The sequence below is a fragment of the Phyllobates terribilis genome, unplaced genomic scaffold, assembly GCF_046119375.1.
Source record: "Phyllobates terribilis strain yellow unplaced genomic scaffold, ASM4611937v1 Scaffold_11__3_contigs__length_659146591, whole genome shotgun sequence".
NCBI lineage: Eukaryota > Metazoa > Chordata > Amphibia > Anura > Dendrobatidae > Phyllobates > Phyllobates terribilis.
The window spans coordinates 257,272,928-257,288,450 of NW_027362771.1; the positions used below are offsets into that span (position 1 = coordinate 257,272,928).

Genomic DNA, 15,523 nt, shown 5'->3' on the forward strand with positions numbered 1-15,523 from the left:
GCACCGAGTAGTTACAGCTGCTCGGTGTTATGTTTGAATCGCTCCCATGTGCATGATTTGTGACTGTTTGACAGTTTTATTATATGTGAGGAATGTCTATTTCTTACACATTCCTCACATGTATTAAAGCTGTCAAACAGTCGCAAATCATGCACACGGGAGTGATTCAAACATAACACCGAGCAGCTGTAACTACTCGGTGCTCGGCCCGAGCATACTCGCCGAAAGGGTTAGCAAAACATACTCGCTCATCACTAATTAGCACATTATTCTAACGTTATACAGGGCTGGTTAGGCAGGGAATTTACTCATACGTAGGAGGATGCTGGAGGGCATGGGGGACCTGACAGGTTCCCTTTAATTTTTTTCATCATTTCATACACCTGGAAGTTTTTCCTGTTTTTCAGTACATTGTATGATCAAATGAATGTTGTCATTCACAGCTACAATATTCCCTACATAAAAGAAGTCCTGGCCATGTTGATAGAAAAATAAAAAATATATGGCTCTTGGAAAAAGGCGAGGAAAAATGAAAGAACAAAAATGAATAATTGACCTGTTCTTAACTCCTACCCTCATTTGGGGGATGGATGATTTATCATGACAGCCGACTCCGGTTGCTGCCTCCTTAATACTCCATGAGCCTGTAGTATTACAGTATATAGTGCAAGCGATATAATGATAACCGGTTCAAGACCCCTAAGGGAACTAAAAATATAATGTAAAAAAAATATATATAAAGTACAGACCAAAAGTTTGGACACACTTTCTCATTTAAATATTTTTCTGTATTTTCTTGACTATGAAAATTGTACATTCACACTGAAGGCATCAAAACTATGAATTAACACATGTGGAATTATATACTTAACAAAAAAGTGTGAAACAACTGAAAATATGTCTTATATTCTAGGTTCTTCAAAGTAGCCACATTTTGCTTTGATGACTAATTTGCACACTCTTGGCATTCTCTTGATGAGCTTCAAGAGGTAGTCACTGGTGTTATGCACACGCCCGGGCTAAGCGGCGTGTGCGTGTGATTGGTAGTGATTCCACTGGACCGTGCCGGAGAGTGAATGCCTGGAGGGGCGTGACTAAGTATTCACCCGATCCGACCAGGGTCGCACGACGGCATACGACGCCAGTGCACCAAGGAGGAACCGAGCAGAGGGACCAGGTGCTACTCCAGGACAGACCCCGGACACGGCTGTTGACCCACACAGGGAAATACAGGAACAGGCTGGTAGGCTGGCACACAGACTGGAGGGTATAGGCAGGCACGACTGGTATGCAGGCAGGCGGGTATGCAGGCAGGGGGGTAAAGGCAAGCACAGCTAGAGTGCAGACAGGGAGGCACTAGCAGGTAGGAACACAGGCGGGATAGGACCCAGTACACACCGGGACTCAGGAACAATACAGGCAGAGGGTTACAGGCAAGCACAGCTAGAGTGCAGACAAGGCTGAGCAGGGAGGACAGGGCTCTGTTCACACGGAACAGACAGGAAGGGAAAGACAGAGCCAGATACTCACACAGTACTTGCAGAGACAACAAGCAGGAGTTAGGTACGAGTTCAGACTCTGCAGAAAAAGGAAGGGAACGGACATAGAGGCAAAACAGGTAAAGGACAGGAGAGAGTTCAGACTGGAACTGAGTGTACGGAGGAGACCGACACTGCAGAGGGATACAGGAGCGGGTCTGGGAATACGGCCCCCAGAGAGGCGGAACGAACAGGCAAGGAGCGTGTTCAGACAGGACAGACCAGACACAGGAGCGGGTCTAGGAAATCGGCCACTAGAAGGCGAGAGGAACAGGCTAGGAGCGTGTTCAGACAGGACAGACAAGAGAACACAGAAAGGAGTCAGTTCAGACACGGGAGCTGATACCGCAAAGCAGGAGACATACAGGACTCAGTTCAGACACGGGAGCTGATACCGCAAAGCAGGAGACATACAGGACTCAGTTCAGACACGGGAACTGATACAAAAAGCAGGAGACAAGAGACGGGACCTGGCACCTTCAGAGTGCAAGCACACACTGAAGGAAACACTATGCTCAGGCAGGGATAGAAGGGAGCTGCTGAGCTATATACCAAGTGACAGACAGCAATAGGCTGAGGACGCACAAGGGGTGTGACCCACAGCAGGTACAAAAGGCAGGAAGTGATCGGGCGCCGCCCTTAAGCAGCAGAAACAGACACAAACAGACAGCATGGAGGGAAGCCAGAGAGACATTCTGGACAGGAGATCAAGTGCGCCCTCTTGCACAGTGGGAGATGGACCACCATGCAAGGACGCCGCCAGGTATGTTACAACTGGAAATGGTCTTCCAACAATCTTGATCGAGTTCCCAGAGATGCTTAGCACTTGTTGGCCCTTTAGCCTTCACTCTGCGGTCCAGCTCACCCCAAACCATCTCAATTGGGTTCAGGTCTGGTGACTGTGGAGGCCAGGTCATCTGGCATAGCACCCCATCACTCTCCTTCTTGGTCAAATAGCCCTCACACAGCCTGGAGGTGTGTTTGGGGTCATTGTCTTGTTGAAAAATAAAAGAGGGACCAACTAAGCGCAAACAAGATGGAATAGCATGCCGCTGCAAGATGCTGTGGTAGCCATGCTGGTTCAGTATGCCTTCAATTTTGAATAAATCCCCAACAGTGTCACCAGCAAAGCACCCCCACACCATCACACCTCCTCCTCCATGCTTTACGGTGGGAACCAGGCATGTAGAGTCCATCCGTTCACCTTTTCTGCGTCGCACAAAGACACGGTGGTTGGAACCAACGATCTCAAATTTGGACTCATCAGACCAAAGCACAGATTTCCACTGGTCTTATGTCCATTCCTTGTGTTCTTTAGCCCAAACAAGTCTCTTCTGCTTGTTGCCTGTCCTTAGCAGTGGTTTCCTAGCAGCTATTTTACCATGAAGGCCTGCTGCACAAAGTCTCCCCTTAACAGTTGTTGTAGAGATGTGTCGGCTGCTAGAACTCTGTGTGGCATTGACCTGGTCTCTAATCTGAGCTGCTGTTAACCTGCGATTTCTGAGGCTGGTGACTCGGATAAACTTATCCTCAGAAGCAGAGGTGACTCTTGGTCTTCCTTTCCTGGGGCGGTCCTCATGTGAGCCATTTTCTTTGTAGCGCTTGATGGTTTTTGCAACTGCACTTGGGGACGCTTTCAAAGTTTTCCTAATTTTTCGGACTGACTAACCTTCATTTCTTAAAGTAATGATGGCCACTCGTTTTTCTTTACTTAGCTGCTTTTTTCTTGCCATAATACAAATTCTAACAGTCTATTCAGTAGGACTATCAGCTGTGTATTCACCTGACTTCTGCACAGCACAACTGATGGTCCCAACCCCATTTATAAGGCAAGAAATCCCACTTATTAAACCTGACAGGGCACACCTGTGAAGTGAAAACCATTTCCGGTGACTACCCCTTGAAGCTCATCAAGAGAATGCCAAGAGTGTGCAAAGCAGTCATCAAAGCAAAAGGTGGCTACATTGAAGAACCTAGAATATAAGACATATTTCAGCAGCAGAAGGGAAGGAAGGGAGACACAGATCCTCTACTTCGTGGGTAGGCGGAGCCCCATAGGATAGTCACCTCAGATTGGAAAAAGATGACCGACCCCTCCAGTATATAGGCTCCTCCTACTCCCATGTTCATCAGTCTTTTTATCTGAGGTCTCAGAGGATAGTCGCTGCTTCGGCAGCTCCTCAGAAGAGTTGTTATTTTATATCCAGCGCGTCCTGGACCCCCCGTGGTCTAGAGGTCTCTGGGGGTCTCGGCGCTGCCGAGACCCCTGACCCTCCCCTGGCAGCTCTGTGTACCCCTTGAGGAGGTTCCCACTTATGCCTGCCGGCCCCGGGGGATACAGGGCGCTCCCTGGCGGAGGCGCACACCACACATCTGAGAGGGTCCCTGCGTGCTCCGCCATAGGGGGGAGCAAAGGGCCATGGCGCCACACATCCCTGAGGATCCCTGTGGCGTTCAGCCGGGTAAGTTCTCTTTGGTCTAAAGAGTATCTTTGACGGCTACGGCAAGTGTACTGCCTGTGTGTTTCTTGTCTATTTCAGACGCTGCCTTGACTGGGGAGCAGAGACGGAGGCCAGTCATTTTTATTTTTTATTTGCGCATGCTTTTTCATTTTTGCTTCCTGCCTTCATTGAGGCAGGAAGCTCCCTGTATTGGCGCGCGTTTTCTTGCTTTTATTGACTTGCTTCCTCCCTAGGAAGTTTTCTGCCCTCATTTTTTGTTTGAATAAGTCGGGGGCGTGGCCTAGCGGGGCGGGGCCTAACAGGGCGTGGCTTAGCGTCTCCTGGCTTCCTGCCGTCATTACTTAGGCAGGAAGCGCTTGGTTGAGCGTGCGCTGGCAGTCCCTGCTTCTCCCTCCAGCGTCCAGCGGCGCCTCCTGCTCTCTGCTCCCCGTCCGTCCAAACACTTAGGAGGAGCGGTCGCCGCAGTACCGGTGAGTCCCCTCTGCCTCTGGCAGGGGTTCTTTGTCAGTGCTGTCTCTCCAGGCTACCTATTAGGAGTCCTCGTGAGCACTGCCGCTTTCTCTCCTAAAGCTATTTACTTCACTGACCTTTTAGGCTGTGTAGTATTATAGTTGCTGTGATGTTAACCCCTTCTGAAAAAGTGGAACTTTAGGGGAAACACATGGTGTTTAAGGGAGTTTCCCCCTATTGATTTTTTGCTCGGCATTTCTGGGGTAGCTCTTTTCTAAGGGTGAGCTTTAACCCTTCAGAGCCTGTCGCATATATATATAAAAAAAATAAATAAATAAAAAAAATAAAAAAGTTTTGAAAACAGGCTGTGCAGCTTTCACACTTTTTTGCCATCCTTGTTGTACATCCTGGCATCTGGTGTGGGTGGCATGTCGGATCAGGGGCCTGGGAGTGCGGATCGGTCTCCTGATCCGTTTCAGGTTCAGTCGCACGCCTCTGATACACTCAGGCCTTCTACTACATCAAGTTCAACGCTCAGTGATGTTAAGGTGGAGGCGCTCACTCGCTCCATTGATAGTCTCTCTAGTCTCCTGGGACAGTGGGTGTCAGCTAGATCACACCCAATGCCACGAGGTAAAAAGCGCCACAAGACTATGGTGGCGTTGTCTCCCTCGCAGAGCGCATCAGAGGCTTCGGATTCACCAACAGATTCGGTTGATGAAATTTCTGAGTCCAAAGAGGAGGATCAACAGGATCGCTCTGTTTCTCTTTCTGGTCACGTAGATGGGCTTAAGGACATGCGGGAAGTATTAGAGCTGTCTGAAGAGCCGACAAGACCGTCTAGGTCGGGCCGTCTGTATCAGAAGATGCGCCGTGTTCGTTCTACATTACCTGCGCATGAGGAACTTAGCGAAGCGGTGGAGAAGGAGTGTCAGTGTCCGGATAAACGCTTCCGAGGAACGCGTTTTTTTAATGCCCTATATCCCTGTGCCAAGGAGATGGTTACTAATTGGGTTCCCTCTCCTGAGGTGGATATATCTCTGTCTCAGCTGACCAAGTCTTCCCTGCTTCCTGTTAAAGGGAGAGCCAATCTTCAGGATCCTTTGGACAGAAGATCGGAGTCAGCGGCGAAATCCATCTATGAAGCCGCGGGTCATGGTTTCCGAGCGGCCTTGGGGGCCATGTGGGCCGGTGAGGCTTCTCTGCGGTGGTTGGATCAGCTGCGTGCGGCGTGGCAGGATGGGACTTCGCGTTCAGAAGTGGAAAAGCTTTTTCAGCGAATGGAAGAAGCTATGTGTTATGGCAGAGATGCAGTACTGGACACTGCTTCAATTCTGTCCAGGGCTCAGGCTTCGGCAGTCACGATTAGAAGAGCTCTGTGGCTTAAACAGTGGACCGGGGATGCAGTATCCAAACAGGGATTGCTTAGTCTAACATATAAGAGCGGTCAGCTCTTTGGTTCAAATCTTTCGGAACTAATTGCCAAAGCTAAAGCTAAGGATGTTACTCTGCCTGGGAAAAAGGCAGTGGCATCCACATCTGGCAGGACAGGGCCCGGCAGAGGTCTTCGGTCCTTTCGGGCCAGGGGACGATTCCGTCAGCCTTCTTGGAGATTGGGTCGTCCTTCATCCTCCGGCAGATCCGCCCAGAAATCTTGTACTCCTTGGAAGCAACGGTCCCGTCAGGACAGACGGGAGGTTGATAAAAAGTCCGCTAAGGCTGACTGACGCCAGGGATCCCCCCGAGGGCTCTCGGGTGGGAGGTCGTCTGCTACAATTCGGGTTGATCTGGTCATCCCACATAGCAGACGCCTGGGTGACACAGATTATGTCGGCAGGCTATTTCATAGAGTTTCATTCACTGCCTCCAGACAGGTTTCGTCTGACGGGCATTCCGTCCGTGCCAAGACTGGCTGCTGCACTGTTTCAGGAGGTCGACTCTCTCCTACAGCAGGGTGTGGTGGTTCAGGTTCCTCCGGAAGACCAGGGAAAGGGTGTTTTTCCAACCTTTTTTGTGGTCCCCAAAAAGGAGGACAAATTTCGTCCGGTGCTGGATCTCAGGGATTTGAATATTTATGTCCGGACACGGAAGTTCTGCATGGAGTCTCTCCGATCGGTGATAGCGACCCTGTCGCAGTACGATTTCTTGGTGTCCATAGACATCCGCGACGCCTATTTGCATATCCCTATCGGCAGGGCTCACCAGCATTTCTTGCGTTTCGCTATAGGTCAAACCCATTACCAGTTTGTGGCCCTGCCTTTCGGGTTGGCCTCAGCTCCCAGGGTTTTTACAATAATTCTGGCTCCTCTCATGGCGCTTCTTCGAAGACAGGGGGTTACGATCCTCCCCTACCTGGACGACCTGTTCATAGTGTCACCCACAGCGGAGGAGGCAATAGCGGCTCGCGATCTCTCCCTTCAGTACCTGATGGACTTCGGGTGGCTGATCAATTGGAAGAAATCGTCATTGGAGCCAGCACAGTCCATTCTTTTCCTGGGTATGCAGTTCGATACTGCTCGGGCAGTTGTGTCCCTGCCTCCTGTCAAACAGACGAACCTTCGTCTTCTGGTCCAGGCTATGAGGTCGGCGCTGTCAATGTCCCTTCGGGAATGCATGCGCCTTCTGGGTCAAATGGTGGCAACTATGGAAGCAGTACCATTTGCACAATTTAATTCCCGGGATCTCCAGAGCCTTATTCTGACTCATTGGGATCGATCGCTAACTTCTTTGGATCACTCGGTCATTATCTCCCGTAGGGTGCGAGAATCTCTTGGATGGTGGTTACGTCCGGAGACTCTATCCATGGGGAAATCCTTCCTTCCTCCGAGATGGTCGGTGGTGACAACCGATGCCAGCCGGACAGGCTGGGGGGGAGTTTGGAACGACCTCTGGATTCAGGGAGTCTGGTCACCAAAGGAGTCGTCTCTCCCGATCAACATTTTGGAGTTGAGAGCAATATTTCTCTGCCTCCAACATTGGACGGTCTTATTGAGCGGTCTACCGGTCCGGATCCAGTCGGACAACGCTACGGCTGTCGCGTACATCAACCACCAAGGCGGGACGAGGAGTTCCAGTCTCATGTCGGAGGTCTCTCGGATCCTGGTCTGGGCCGAGTCCAAAGTTCCAGCAATCTCTGCAATTCACATTCCAGGGGTGTTGAATATCTCGGCGGACTTCCTCAGTCGCGAGCAAGTGGACCCTGGGGAATGGAGTCTCCATCCAGAAGTGTTTTCTCTGCTGTGTTCCCGTTGGGGGACTCCTCAGGTGGACTTGATGGCATCCAGGCTGAATGCCAGGGTTCCGACGTTCATGTCCAGGTACAGGGACCCAGAGGCGGTGGCGGTGAATGCTCTAGTGGCCCTGTGGGGTCAGTTCAAGCTGATCTATGCGTTTCCGCCGATATCCTTACTACCTCTGGTGATCCGACGGATCAAACTCGAAAGGGTATCAATAATTCTGATAGCACCAGACTGGCCGCGGAGGACATGGTATTCGACGCTGGTGTCTCTTCAGGCGGCACCTCCGTTTCCGCTGCCCCTTCGCCCGGACTTGCTCACTCAGGGGCCCATGCGTCATCCGGACCTGAGTTCCCTTCGTTTGACGGCGTGGCTCTTGAGACCGAGATCTTGACCCGTCGCGGTTTTTCGCCCGAGGTCATTGCTACCTTGCGGGCGGCCCGGAGTCCAGCTACGTCCAGGATTTATCACAGAACTTGGGAGTCTTTCTATTCATGGTGATCTGGATCCTCAAGAAACCCGAGGGTTTTTTCCATCCCCAACTTCTTGGCCTTTCTGCAATCTAGTCTGGCCAGGGGTTGGGCAGTTAGTACGGTGCAGGGACAGGTATCTGCTCTTTCCGCACTTTTTAGGAAGACTATTGCCGCTCGCAGGGATGTGCGCTCTTTTTTTCGCAGAGTCGCACGTCAGTTTCCGCCACGGAGGGCTCCATGGCGGCTTAATCTAGTCCTGGAAGCCCTTCAGCATAGGCCTTTTGAGCCTATGGATTCTGCTAAACTTTCACTACTTTCTTGGAAGGTGGCCTTCTTGGTGGCAGTCACCTCTTTGAGAAGGGTATCGGAATTGGCGGCACTTTCTTGCTCACCTCCTTTTCTGGATTTTTTTCCGGATCGCGTGGTGCTTCGTACTCGTGAAGATTTTTTGCCTAAGGTAGTGTCACAATTCCACATTAATCAGGACATTGTGTTGCCTTCTCTTTGTCCAGGACCTAAGAATCCAAGGGAGCGGGCCTTGCACTCGTTGGACTTAGTGCGGGCATTGAAGTTCTATCTTACGATCACCCAAGGTTTTCGGAAGTCGGACTCTCTTTTTATAATTCCGGCAGGTCGTCGGCATGGTCAACGTGCTTCCAAAGACACGATAGCTCGGTGGATCCGTTCAGCTAGCCTGGAAGCGTACCGGCTCAAGGGCGAGCCTTGTCCGGTTAAAGTTAAAGCTCATTCCACGAGAGCCATTGGCTCATCGTGGGCTTTTCGTCAGGAGGCCTCGGCAGCGCAGCTCTGCCGGGCGGCCACCTGGCGCTCCGTTCACACCTTTACTAAGTTTTATAAGGTGGACGTAAGTGCTTCAGCCGATGCGGCCCTGGGACGCAGGGTCCTGCAGGCGGCGGTAATTTAAGTTATCCCTTTACTTAGTTTTCCGCTATTTTAGCGCGGTTTGCGCTCTTGCCTAAGTTTTGGGGTATGGAAGCTTCTGCCTCTATTTCCCACCCTTAAGTGAGGTACTGCTTTAGGACGTCCCACGAAGTAGAGAATCTGTGTCTCCCTTCCTTCCCTTCTGCTGCTGAAAGCCGGATTTTGGTAAGAACTTACCTGTAAAATCCTTTTCAGCGAAGGAAGGAAGGGAGACACAGCACCCTCCCAGGGCAGAAGTGTTTTTTTGTGTTTCTAGATGCAGCGCGTCTCCTTCCTGATGTCGATCTTCTGGACTGGGTTTAGCGCTCTACGGCTCTCCTTCCAGTTTCGCCAGCTCTACACAGTTGTCAGGTCCAATGGGGTATGCCTAAGACTGTGTGTTTCTATTACATAACCTGTTTTCTCTCATTTCTGAAATTTCAGAAGGGGATATGTTGTTCTGCTGGTTGGTCTGCTCTTCCTTAGCTTGTGTACGGACTGATGAACATGGGAGTAGGAGGAGCCTATATACTGGAGGGGCCGGTCGTCTTTTTCCAATCTGAGGTGACTATCCTATGGGGCTCCGCCTACCCACGAAGTAGAGAATCTGTGTCTCCCTTCCTTCCTTCGCTGAAAAGGATTTTACAGGTAAGTTCTTACCAAAATCCGGCTTTTCAGTTGTTTCACACTTTTTGGTTAAGTATATAATTCCACATGTGTTAATTCATAGTTTTGATGCATTCAGTGTGAATGTACAATTTTCAATTCAGGAGAATACAGAAAAATCTTTAAATGAGAAGGTGTGTCCAAACTTTTGGTCTGTACTGTATGTATATATATATATATATGTGTGTGTGTATATGTATATACATACGGTATAAATAATTCATATCACCTTGAATTTTCCCCATTTAAACTTAAACTGAATCTGTTTTTTGCTTTGTAATCTGAGAGCAGCATGATGTAGGGGCAGAGATCCTGATTCCAGCAACGCATCACTTACTGATCTGCATGCTGTCATTTTAATAAAATTACAGTTTTCTCTGCTGCACATCTACCGGTTATTTAAATACTGAGCTCTGCATAACCTGCCCCCCACTGTCGGCTTCCTGTGTGTAGTGTACATAAACATAAAGCTGCTTATCAATGGTGGGGGCGGGGTTACACAACTAGAAGAACAGACATCTAGTCCTATAGCGATAATCTCCTGCTGACAGAACATTGATTTTATTGAAATTGCAACAAGCAGCCCAGTAAGTGACACATTACAGGACTCAGGGTTTTTGTCTCTACAGTATGCTGCTCTCGGATTACATAGGGGGAAAAGTATACATCTTTCGTATTGTCAAATCCATAAAAGTCCGGTCTATCAAAATATAAAATCATTAACCCATATAATAAACACCGTAAAGACAAAAAAATCAGTTAGTTTTTTGGTAATTTAATTCTCCTAAAATATTCAATAAAAAGCAATCAAAACATCTTATTTTCCCCCAAATTGGTATTAACAAGAACAACGTCTCACCTTTAAAAAAGCAAGCCCTCACATAGCTCCACTAACAGAAAGCCAAAGAAGGGATGAGTCCTGGAAAATGGCAACACAAAGCAAACATTTTTTTTGTCACTTAAACAGAAAACCATGGATGCAAGTTTGGTATTGTCATAGTATTACTGACCTGGACAGTCATTTTTACTGCAAAATGAATTCTGTAAAAAATAAAAACCCCAAAAATAATGGAGGAATTTAATTTTCTTTAACCATTTCATCCCTCTTAGAGTATTTTTCTTATTTTTCAATAATTTTGCCATAGAATATACTGGTGTAGTTCAAAACAACCGCTTGTACCACAAAAGCAAGCCCTCATACATCTATGTTGACAGAAAAGTAAATAAGTTATGGCTCTTGGAAGAAGACGAGCAAAGTACAAAAGTGCAAAAACAAAAGATTACGTGTTCATTAAAGAGCCTAGGCGTTAGAATACACGTTTTTATGCTGAATGGCTATGATGACTATGACAAATGCCATTTTCCGGCCACTAATTGTTACTGGATAGTGCAAGTTCCTGCTTGTTTGGTATAATGATAAATTGCATTGCTTAACACAATACAAGAGCTGAGTAGTAGAGATGAGCGGATCTTTTGAAATTTGAATTCACTGACTTTGCCAACTTTTTCACAAAAATTAAATTCATGGCAAATAAATTTGCTCAAATCTTAATACTTAAAAACTTGTAATTGCTCGAAAAAAACATTTTGAGGAGAAGAGAGCTGACTTAAGAGCTTACACTCTGTGGTAGAGAGAGGAGACCCCACTGATCATGCAAGCTTACAATCTACAGGAAAGAGAGCCCTGCTGACCATAAGAGCTTACCTTCTCCAGGCGATAGAGAGAGTGGACCTTGTTGATCATAAGATTATACTCTGCAGATGAGAGAGAGAGGACCCTTCTAATGATAAGAGCTTTCACTCTACAGGAGAGAAAGAGAGGAACCCACTGACCATAAGAGCTTATACTCTACAGGGGAGAGAGGATCGTGGTGATCATAAAAGCTTACATTCTCCAGGCGATAGAGGGGACCCCACTGAAAATAAAAGCTTACATTCTACAGGAGAGAGAGAGGACCCTACTGAAATTAAGAGCTTACACTCTACAGGAGAGAGAGAGAACCCTGCTGACCATAAGAGCTTACACTCTGCAGGAGAGAGAGAGAACCCTGCTGACCATAAGAGCTTTCACTCTGCAGGAGAGAGCGAGAACTCTGCTGACCATAAGAGCTTACACTCTGCAGGAGAGAGAGGGGACTCCTCTGGCCATATTAGTGTACACACTAGAGGCCAGGGAGACTTACTCAGTGACTTTGGAGATGGAAAACGACTCTGTCGTACAAACTGTGCTCCACTAGTACCCACTGCTCTCAGATGGTCCCAGTACTGACCACCACAATACAAGGTATGATAATCCTCTAGATTTCAGAGCTGCAGGGCATTACGGGGAAACCCACTCTCCAATGCTAAATTTCGTTGGCGAACTCTCTGATGTGTCAGCAGTATGAGGAATGGTGTCGGGCAAGGTTTTTTTTTTGTTTTTTTTTGTGTGAACCGCTAGTCGATTCTCAAAATATTCGACTTCACGTGAAACCACAAATTTCTGAAAATTCAACTTGAACTCCATCAATCTGCGCATGTCTACTAAGGAAATAACACATCTGTAGATCTGATAGAGGCTGATAGAAGGTATAATACATAACTAGAGATATGCAGCCTGATGTTCCTGATTTGACACAATAGGTATTTGTGGCTATAGCTGGTACTATGCTGGGTTGTTTTTTTTTCCTGGGGAAGTAATATTTCAAATTTGACATAAATAAGAATCTTACTCCTCTGGGATCATATTGGCTGATGGGTCATTTGGGGCTCGGCTGCGCCCTCTTGTGGATCAATAAACACATTTACAATTAATTACATGGAGAAATTAATTAATTTCATCCTTAGTAGATTTGTACTATTTGACGTGGACCTGTCATCAGATTTTGTAGAAGAGGCTGCAGGCAGCATGATATACATAATAAGGGAGCCTGGATTTAGTTTATTAACGTATTGAATGACACCAGATTAATCTATTTCCGCCCCATATATCTTCATGGTGCCGTCATGCTTGAACAGTCATTTCCCAGGGAGTGATTGACAGTGCTCTGCTGTAGTGTCATCACTCACTCTCACAAAGGCTGACAGCTAATCAGTATCATGGATTCTCACTCACAGGCCTTGTAATCAGACCTCTCAGATCATCATAACTAGGGCAATGATGGACACTAATCACTCTGTTCTTGTGCAGCATTTAGTGCTGATTTTTCTCGGAACTGCATGTAAGTCACTTTCCTATGGAAGACTGAGGGACTAATACTCTCATATACACTCTGACTTCCTCCTATGGACTCTGTTTTTACTGATCATTACAATACATATGTGCACATTCCCTGCTCTTTATGTAATATCTATATGGTCCTGCCTTCCGTTTTGATAGTCAAAGCTCAAGTTTAAAGTTAAAGGGGTATTCCTATCTCCAAGATCCTATCCCAATCTGTAGTAGATGTAATAATAATATTAGCAAATACCTCCAATTAGCAATGTAGTATAATTCTTCTGATTCACTATGTCTCTTTCCTTATGTGTAGGCATTGCAGGACCTTAGATATCCATGGTTACAACCACTAGCAATCAGTGGTTGTAACCATGGTTACCTAAGGTCCTGCAATGCCTGCACATGAGGAAAGAGACATAGTGAATCAGAAAAAGTATACTACATTTCTAATTGGTGGTATATGCTAATATTATTATTACACCTACTACTTGAAGATGAGAATAATCCTTTAAGCTCAATTTTAAAAAGCAATTCCCTAAAATAGGATTATAAATGACTTCTGATAGCTAGATCACATTGTAACCATACATCAGGAATTTCAGTATATACTTATTTTTCAGAAGCCCAATGAATTCAGGAAAGCCGGACGTGCCATGCTCCTTGTACATGAAAGAATTACAGGGCTTTATTGCAAGAGTCATGAACGACTATTTTCGCCACTTTGACTGCACTGATTTTGTGTATGATAATACTGAAGCCATTGCCCAAAGAGCGATCGAACTGTTCATACGAAACGCAAGTCTATTGAGGCCACTTGGTGAAGGAGGCAAGATGAGACTGGCAGCCGACTTTGCTCAGGTAAGAGTAAAAATATAATTTAATTAAAGGAGGTTTTCAGTTTGTAGAAGCCCTGTTTCCTGGCACAGTTAATTTTGAAAAAAAAAGTACTTTACTCAATCTCCCCAGGTCCTGCGCTGAGTCTCCTCCTCTGCTCCTGTCTGCAGCATTGGCATCACGTCAGTGAGCTCAGAGGCTCTGACTGAGCATCTTATGGCGTCTACTCTGGCAGAACCGCTGAGCTCACTGATTGACTGCATCAGGAGCAGCGGCGGAGTCTTAGTGCAGGACCCAATGAGGGTGATTAAAGCACTTTTTTTTTTTTAATCATCTGCGGTCAGAGGTTATCTGAAACTGAAAACACCCATTAAAAATATGATTTTATTATTTTGTGTAAATATATAATACATATTGCTTACATTTTTGTACACCCAAATTGCTGATGTGGCCTTGATATGAAGCAGTGTTTTGGAGGATTTATGGTATAAAAGGCTTAATATGAGATGTTCTTAAGTAAATAAAGAATACATATGGGGGGTAGAGAGCAGTCTCCAGAGTTCTTTTCCCTTTATTATTATAAATTAGACTCCAGTATTATAGCCCATGGACATTTGGCACATAGCTGTCTTCGCTACAGACTAAATGACTCTCTTGCAATGGACAGAAGCCTATACAGAAAAAGTAAGTCAATGAATGAATATAAGAGCAGAGAAGATAAGAGCTTGTTACCGTCTCAAATTCCCTTTCTATATTAAGTAATTGCATAATCATTGAGTAAGCCATACATATGTATTACCCGAATCAGTCTTTTTACAAGAAGCCATGATCCAAAAATAGGATTGCAGGACTGATTCCTCAATGATGCCTGCGAATGTTTCCGCAGAATGCTGACTGTATTCAGTGGTTCAGATTCCCTTCAGCTTTCCTGCTCCGTTATCTGTATATCTTCATTTGTAGGCTGTACACTGCTGATCATCCTGTGCAAAATCCTTCAAATGAAATAAGAACGCAATAAAAAGTTACTGTAGTGAATTATTTACATTTACTTGATGGATAGACAATGCAAGTCAACGCTATAGATAGTGGTCAGTCCTTCCCGACATCTGCCGTACATGTATATGCCTGCCCCACAAACAGTAAATGGCAGCTGTGTTATACAGCCAGCAACAGCAGCAGCTCCTGGAGCTGGCTCCGATTACTAGTGTTTGCACCACTTGACAACTGCATTTAAATGGTTAATCAGGGTAGCGCAACAAATGGGGTGCCCATTGGCCCCAGAATGAGGCTGTTACAGGATACCGATAGGTTGTTGCCATGTTTGTGCATGTTTCGAATGGACTTCATAGCAGATCGTCATTTTATCTACCTACTGCAATACTTTGGTATTGCCGTATACAGAACAAACAATAGAGGGACTAAAAAAAAGTTTAAAGAAAATGTGTATCACCTTTTTTTCCCCAGTTAAAAGCAAAGTAATAAAAAAACAAAGTCCTATCTATAAAAATATAAAATGATTCAGCCTATACAGCAAAAGCCGTAAGGCAGGAAAAACTAAACGCCAGAGGTGCCATTTTTCAGTCCCATTGCTTCCCCAAAAATTGCAATAAAAAGTGATTAAAATATTGTATGTACAGTATGGCAAGATGACTCATTCGGCAGCTTCCAGAAGTAGACTCCGGACACGGTTTCCTCTGCAGGTTTATTGTATGGCATAAAACTCTGCAGATGCAACAAAGTAAACACG

The 15,523-nt window shown here is 46.4% G+C and overlaps 1 protein-coding gene across 7 annotated transcripts in view; it reads left to right on the forward strand.

The window, feature by feature from the left end:
* Positions 1-15,523, forward strand: part of COG5 (component of oligomeric golgi complex 5) — a 414,164-nt gene that overhangs the window by 366,048 nt on the left and 32,593 nt on the right. For 5 of the 7 annotated variants that reach the window (XM_073652205.1, XM_073652206.1, XM_073652209.1 and 2 more), the window contains one exon: positions 13,563-13,800. In XM_073652205.1, coding sequence (XP_073508306.1) covers positions 13,563-13,800 — 238 coding nt within the window. The remainder of the gene's footprint in view (positions 1-13,562; positions 13,801-15,523) is intronic. The other 2 variants (XM_073652207.1, XM_073652208.1) reach the window with 1 other exon arrangement.